Here is a 7,651-nt window from a genome sequence, read left to right on the forward strand (position 1 = left end):
CTCTCTCTCTCTCTCTCTCTCTCTCTCTCTCTCTCTCTCTCTCTCTCTCTCTCTCTCTCTCTCTCTCTCTCTCCCTCCCTCCCTCCCTCCCTCCTTCTTTCCCTCCCTCCCTCCCTCTTTCTCTCTCTGACAAAAAAAGAATTTACTTTGGGGGACCATTTTTTAAAAAAACAGAAAAGTAGTGCTATTTTGATTCTTTGTCTGCCCAAGCGATGACTTTTTGTTACTGAAGCAATTATAATTCTTGTGACACCCTGTAAGAAACATATTCTTAATTTAATTATTACTGCTTCTGGGTTGAAGACAGTTTGCTCTATATACTCAGAAAAAAAACGATTCAGAGACCAGAATTGGAAATTCCATTTTTATTTTTTTTGTACTGAATTCTTGTGATATGTACATTCTGTTGCAACCTCTTATTTTTCTATGCCATCCTTTGTTATGAGAGTAAGAGTGGAGAGAAAGAGAAAGGCTATATTTATTTTTACATGTGCAGTTTGCTCATCAAGATATGGTGTGATTAAGGGGGACTCCAAGCACCTGATTTGGACTCTTTCTCATCCTGCCTTTGGACTTCACCCTTTGGACTTCACCCTTGGGGATGGATCTATGAATTTTTACTTCTTCTCCTTCTATCAAATTCACTCATGCTGGTTCTTTCCTGTTACATTGGAAACAGGAACAGGCAGGAGAGTAATAAAATGAAATGAGCAGAGGGACACATAAAGCCAATGGCTTATAGGAGTTATTTAAAAAAAAACACAGCAAAAATATGTTAGTATACTGAAACTGCTTTTAAAACAATAGTTTTAATTTTACCACAGAGATTTAGAAAAAAGATTGAAAAAAGTAATATTGTAAAAATTCAGAATCCAAAAGCAACACCGGCCAATGAGTCATTTGAAGAACTCGTGACCTGCAGTTGGATGCATGGTTTAAAGTCCTGACTCATTGCTTCAGTGTCTGCATTAAAAATGGCACAGAAATTTCATCTAGAATGGCAAGAGCTTCTGAAACAAGTTCTCAAGGTCTGTTCAGTTCTTCTTGCTTCTGGTAATAATTAAGATGACAATAGGAGCCAGTAAGTTCTCTATTTCTGAAAACTTCTGAGGTACCTAGAAGAAACAGTAAATTTGAGTTGGAGCTGGCTTCAAAACACAAGCAAAGTAAATGCTCAGTCAAGGAGTTACAGTAGAGACAGTCCTTTGCAAAACTGTGAGATCTTTTATTCTTTCCAGGGTGATCACGTTTCTAGAGTAACTGAAAATGGGCTCTAGAATTCTAGAATGTTACTGGAAATATGAAAATTGTTCAACTCTACAGCAGGGGTCCCCAACCCCCCGGTCTGTGGACCGGTACCGGGCCGCGGCATGCCAGCAACTGGTTTGCACAAACAAGCAAAGCCCCATCCATGCGATGTAGGCAGCACACAAAACTACACACTCTCCAGTCCATGGAACAACTTTTCTCCATGGAACCGGTCCCTGGTACTCAAAAGGTTGGGGACCTCTGCTCTATAGGATCACTAGGTAGCACTTCTTGGCAGTGGAACTCAAGAAACCTCTGTTTTGCAAGCATCAAATGCCTATTTGGGCACTTCTTCTCTCATAATTTTCAGCCTTGCATATAAAATGAATATATTGTGATGTGGAAGCATATACAGCTATCCATACTCATTTATTTTTCTACATAAGGTATCTTGTTTGCTATAACCGGCTTTCAATTTCTCCTATTCAGAAGTACTACTTCACATTGCATAGATGTAGGTGATGGAACTCATACCACAAGATGGCTTTCATGGTTATTAGGCAAATTTAGAAGAAATTAAGGGTATCAGTGAGTGATGAGTGCCATGCATTGCCTAAATCAGAGATAGATGACAGTAGGAAAATGTTATTGGTTTCCTGTATTGCCTGTGGGATTTCTAAAAGCCTATGGTTGCCTGTTAGGCTAGATCAGGTTTGGTTTAATCCCATAGGACACTTTTTATGTCCTTATGCTATCACCTGTGACGATTGGGAGGTGAAAATGCTGGTTTTCTCCTCTGCTCTCATTCCCAGTAGTCCTCTTCTTGCTTCTGGCAACAATTAGGATAATAATAGCAACCAGTAGTTTGAAACCAAGAAAGCCAGCTGCCAGGAAAGTGAGATTAATTCCAGCATTTGAAGAAGAGCTTTGAGAAAACACAAATAAAATATATATGAATTAGGTAATGTGGAATGAAAATGTTTATTTTAAAAGGGGGACTTTGGGTATTGTTTGATGAAGTGCTCAGTCACAGAGCACTTGCTATCCAAGAAGAAATCCTAGGGTTCAATTTCTAAGTTATCCAGTTAAAAGTCAGAAATGGAAGTCCCAGCGAATCCTTGCTGATCAAAAAAGACAACATCAGATGTTACTGAACTCAGAACATTTTTCACTAACTTTAAGCAGTGCTTTCTAGGAAATCTGGTAGTAACAGTTATTGGCATGAGGGAGTGGACTATGTGGGCTTGTTATTTTGCATTCCCAACTGTTTTTTGCCACCTTTGCCATCTTCACTCCTCGTTTTTGTCTACATTGCAGCTTTTTCTTGTTTTTAACATTTTTATTTCTATTTGCCCGGATTATTTTGAAATTGGGCTGTTTATATATTTAAAATATTAATATGAGTAATAATAGTTCTCCAACATTTTTTTTTCTTTCTCTGAAATTTCTGGTTCCACGTTAATCAGACATGCAGAAATTGGCAATAGGGGTTGGGATGGGTTGTGAATGTGCAGGAGAACCTGGTTTTCAATTTAGCCTTTACACTCCCCATACAGTAAGATAACTCCACAAATCTAAACTGTACAGTATAATGTTTGTCCCACTTGACCAAACAGTTCTGGCTTATATTCAGAATTATGAAGCTCAGTTGAGTGGAGATTGCTGCTCTATCAAAGGTGAGATTACTTATAAATTCCCTCAATGATAACTTCTCATTCTCTGCAGGGCATCTCTGAGGCTGGGTGTCAACAAAATTAAAAGGGCAGCTGTGACCATATAATTGAAGCCTCATCCCTTATTGCGTGTAAAAATGGAGCAACTCTCTGATCATGTAATCTGAACTACTTTACTGCCTTACCCTTTTTTTGATCCTTCTGCAGATGTTCCTGCCCTGTCCTATATATTTCAGAATATGCATGCAGTTAATGCTAAGAATACTCAAAGCTAGAGAATGCGCTATCATTTGTACTTTGGAGATGTGCACTTCTATTATTTTTAGGTTTATCCTCAATATGGCTGGGGAATTCTGGGAGTTGAAGTCCACACATCTTAAAGTTGTCAAGGCTGAGAAACACAGGTTTAGAGTTATGAGGCACTTTCTTCTTCCTTGACTGTGATGTGTACCAAAGTCTGCCCTATCAATTTTTCTTTGTTTAATATTATTTCTGGCTGAAATTAAAAAAGAATCCTTCCTTGTCCAGAGTTTGGATTTTCAAATGGTTGAAAATCTACCTTTATGGGTTGGAAACATACAGCCTGAGGACCAGATGAGACAGGATGTCATCAGATCAGAAAGTTATGATTGAATTCCTCCCAGTCAGGTTTGGTCTCAGAGAGAGTAAAAAAATACGATAGCAGTCTCTGTGCAATCAAAGCCACATTCCTTTTAACGTGGGTGGGTGTGGTATGCACAACTTAAATAAAAAGGGGCTTTGACTGAATGGTCATGACTGCTACCTGCCATTTCTTTCTTGCCGAAATTCCTGTGACAATTTCCAACAATGTGGAGCAGTGGGGGAAAAAACCCAAATTGTCCCATGCTCACTGCATATATATCACAATATTTTTAAAAGCTCTCTTTCTTGCAGATAGGGCTTCACAGCAGGAACTAATTCCCACTGGGGAAAAAATAGCTTCAAAAAAGAGACTGAAGCAAAAGGCACCATCCAGCCTCTGCTTCAAAACCTATAACAAAGCAAGAGCCTCACTTTCTGTGTCACTCTGATCTACTGTAATGCAAATCAGACCACTGTGAAATTCTTTCTAATATTTAGTTAAATCCCTCCTTTCTCTAATCCAAGCCTATTAATGTTGAATTGCACACTCTAGTGCCGAATGAAAAAAAAAAAGAACATATAGTCTTACCCGGAGATGCTGTGAAGGATTCTGAGTGTCTCTTGTACATCTATATCTGGTGGCAAAATGCAGCAATGCATATTTAAGTCAGTAAGAATAAATATAATAAACAGATCATCGAACAAGATTCATTGTTCTAAATAGTGGGTACAGTTCAACTGAAAGGGAAGATGTGCTAAAGAAGAAATTCCCCATGCCTCCCACCTCCATTTTCTTGGGCACAGGGCTTCCCCTTTGACTCTACTTCTCCATCCTGAAATATACACAAAGACTCACAAAATTCCCACTCCATTCTTCTACCAGACACTCTAGTTTTTTCTTTCTCTTTTCTTTCCTATCTTTGCATAACACACGTGTGGGGAACTATGGCCCTTTTATAACTTGTGGACTTCAACTCCCAGAATTCCTGAGCCAGCCATGCCACCTCTGGCATAACAGTTTAAATTTTAATTGAAATCAGAGTTTTATAACCACAAATCCAATTATTTGATGATTGGACAGAACAGGTTTAGGACTAAAGACTTACCTGTCAGAACATTCACCTTGACCTTCTGCAAGGTTGTCACAGTCCCCAAGAAGTGTGTCATACATTGATACCAACCAGCATCCTGTTTCTGGAGTGGGTTGATGGTTACCATGAGCAACCCTTCCTGGATATTGTCAGCAATGGCAGTGGTGCCATTTCTTCTCTTGAGGAAGGGCAGCCAAAAACGTCGGGCACTGACAACATGCTGGCACGTTGCCTCACTGATGTGCTTACACCAACTTTTCTCTCTCCACTGGTTCTTCTGAGGACTATAGGAGCAATTGATGGAAATGGGTTCCCCTTCAACACCGGAAACCTCTGTAATTTTCTCATCTGTATACACTTCTTGAAAAAGAAAGATAGCATAGTTTGGTTCCAATCTTCTATTTTTGTCCAGAGGGGCAATTAGCCTGCAATTCTTGAATCACATCATTCACAGTCTCATATAGATCCATACATCTAGAACAGTAATGTGTTCAAGTTTTTTACACAGTCAACAATCACTACCCTGAATTTCTTTCTGATCTCCCCTTTTACTAATCCCTCCCTTTTGCCCTCCTTTTGAATATTCTTCTTTCTCCTAACAATATTCTATGCATCTGACCGAGTCTTCTGTGGTCCATGAAATCTGATGGCAAAATAAGTTTTCAATTTAATACTAATATGTAGAGAAAAAGCATTGAAAGTGATTCCTTCTATTCTGCCCTTACATGACTCACATCTTAATCATCTTTCCATAACTTCATCACTTATATTCAAAATTATAAAAATATTAAGTCTGCCCAGCTGGAGGAACTTGTTAATCACTTAGTATAATGCTTACTGAGTTGAGACATAATATAATAATTAAAAAAAAACTGTTTAAAAAGTATCATGAGCAGAAAGCCCTTCCAGTATTTACTGGACTCATTCATACAATGAATTGAACAATAATGTATAGCCAGCTAACCACATTTCCAACTAATACCGAAAGGCAATTTCCTACCTGACAAGAAGACCAGGAAGATGAGATACAAAAGCTTGTTCATGTTTCCCTGGAAAATCAAGAGGTGCTGATTAAAACAGAAAACAGAGACTTGTACCAGACAAATAGTTTGCTTTACTAGACACAAGGGTTGAAAAAGAGGAACTTATGTTGCTCCCTATTGTGGATTAAGCAATGCACCAAAAAAAAAAGTCTGGCATTTGCTAAAAATGTGAACATCAGCAGTGATGAGGGACTACTATATCAGGGAAAGAAATCATGATGATCATCAAGGGTGACGGTCAACTACAAACCATTCATGCCCAAATCTGGATTCTCCCTGAGACTCCAGTATACAGCTTGCCACTAGGAATATTAACGGGCAGTCAAATGTGACACAGACGAGCACTAAAATCCAGAGATTTACAACATAATCCTACATTTGAAACATAATTTTTGTGATATCAGGTCACTAAGAAGTCTCCAGTGTCTTGCTGGCTACTGGCCGGCACAGTCTATATGAAGCCAAAAGAGATATTTGCATTTCCTTGTCATTTTTCTTAAAAACAAACAAACAATAAATTTTTCCTACTATGTCCAATGAGTGGGAACTCCTTTGGATCAGCTCTGGAATTGGTTTAACTGTATTTTGGATTTAGGATCCAGTGAAGGGCTAGAAGTATTGAGGAACAGAAAGATCCCCAGTGCCTACTCAATCTTGACCTAATGCCAGCCCTGGATAAAATGTTAGCAATTCTATGTATTATGCTGAGTTCTCGTGTTAAATCAGTGTTTTGTACACTTTGACTGGAAATAAGCAGAATTAAAAGAGATCACATATTTTACATAACATTTTACTAAACAAATGTACTCAACTAAATTCACTGTCAGGAGTTTGATTCTCACCAGCTCAAGGTTGACTCAACCTTCCATCCTTCCGAGGTCAATAAAATAAGGAGCCAGATTGTTGGGGGCAATATGTTGACTCTTTTCAGCTTAGAAAGGGCTGTAAAGTACTATGAAGCAGTATATAAGTGTTATTGCTATTTGTTTACATAGTTTCAAATAAGTGATCCTGTAGTATGGACTGTATAATCTAATGGTATTGTATAAGGCTACCACTGTTGCAACCAAAATCTTAAAAATAATCCGATCTGCATATTTTTAGATATTTTATATAGGAATGGTCATTGTCTGTTCTGTTTATACTACATTTTCTTCTGACTTTATGCTTGTAATTCCTCTTCCATGTGTGTATGTATATGACAGCTGGGGATAGACCTTCATTCCTCTGATGAAATGGACATCTATTCACAAAACCTATGCTATAAGTTTATGCCACAGACTACACCACAACTACTGTTTTGCAAATTAGTAAGTTAAATAGATATTTGAGTGCTTTCTTTAATTTTGCTATGGTGGCTAAGCCTGGGAATTGGGTTATTGAAAATGAATCCAATTACTTCAGAACTTTGACAGAACTTCAGATTCAGGCTAGATTCATTTCATTGCTTGGCTTCTTTAAGGCAAAACAAATCTCATTATAGGAAATATCCCAAATCATCCATAATACCTGTGACCTTAGCAACAGTCACTTCCTACGTATATTTTGGTCTGTTTCCTTGGTGAGTAGGCTGTAGTCTTAGTTCCTCTTTTTTTATTCTCAAATCCTTACCTTCTATTTGCATGTTTAGTAGCTCCTCCTGTCTGCTTCTAGTTGCAAGTTATTTTTATTCCTATACTCCTTATGTTTTTTTTTCTTATTTTCTTTTTTTTTTTCAAATATAAATTTTTATTATTTTCATCATAAAAAAAAGCACATCACAAATAGATCACAATGTATAAACCCTACCCCCCCCCCACCCCCCCGGACTTCCCAAACCAAATCCCAGGCTAATATTCAAATATAGGTAAACAAATATTAATATCTCTAACTCCACAAACTCTATTTATAAACAATCCATCTCCTCCACATTAATAAAAAATTATACATTTAAGTAATTCAAATACACCAAAGTCTATATCAATTCAGCAGGTATCACCAGTAACTCTTCCTC

The 7,651-nt window shown here is 37.8% G+C and overlaps 1 protein-coding gene across 1 annotated transcript; it reads right to left on the reverse strand.

Annotated features, from left to right (window-relative positions):
* Nucleotides 1–1,023: 1,023 nt before the first annotated feature.
* Nucleotides 1,024–5,684, reverse strand: LOC107302835 (triggering receptor expressed on myeloid cells 2). Its single transcript, XM_029287309.1, has 5 exons — nucleotides 5,616–5,684; nucleotides 4,631–4,975; nucleotides 4,114–4,159; nucleotides 2,007–2,173; nucleotides 1,024–1,115 (listed from the first exon to the last, which is right to left on the reverse strand). Exons 1-5 carry the CDS (start codon nucleotides 5,656–5,658, stop codon nucleotides 1,024–1,026), a joined length of 693 nt encoding a protein of 230 aa, XP_029143142.1. The 5' UTR covers nucleotides 5,659–5,684.
* Nucleotides 5,685–7,651: the final 1,967 nt, after the last annotated feature.

Source organism: Protobothrops mucrosquamatus, unplaced genomic scaffold, assembly GCF_001527695.2.
Source record: "Protobothrops mucrosquamatus isolate PMUCROS unplaced genomic scaffold, P.Mucros_1.0 scaffold_293, whole genome shotgun sequence".
Taxonomy (NCBI): Eukaryota; Metazoa; Chordata; class Lepidosauria; order Squamata; family Viperidae; genus Protobothrops; species Protobothrops mucrosquamatus.

Excerpts from the sequence above, each read along its gene's own strand:
- LOC107302835 (XM_029287309.1), bottom strand. The coding sequence starts at position 5,658 with ATGAACAAGCTTTTGTATCTCATCTTCCTGGTCTTCTTGTCAG. Across the intron at positions 2,174-4,113 it reads ATCCTTCACAGCATCTCCGG|CTCTTCTTCAAATGCTGGAA; the intron begins GTAAGACTATAT and ends GTTTTCTCAAAG. Across the intron at positions 1,116-2,006 it reads TCACCTCCCAATCGTCACAG|GTACCTCAGAAGTTTTCAGA; the intron begins GTGATAGCATAA and ends TGTTTCTTCTAG.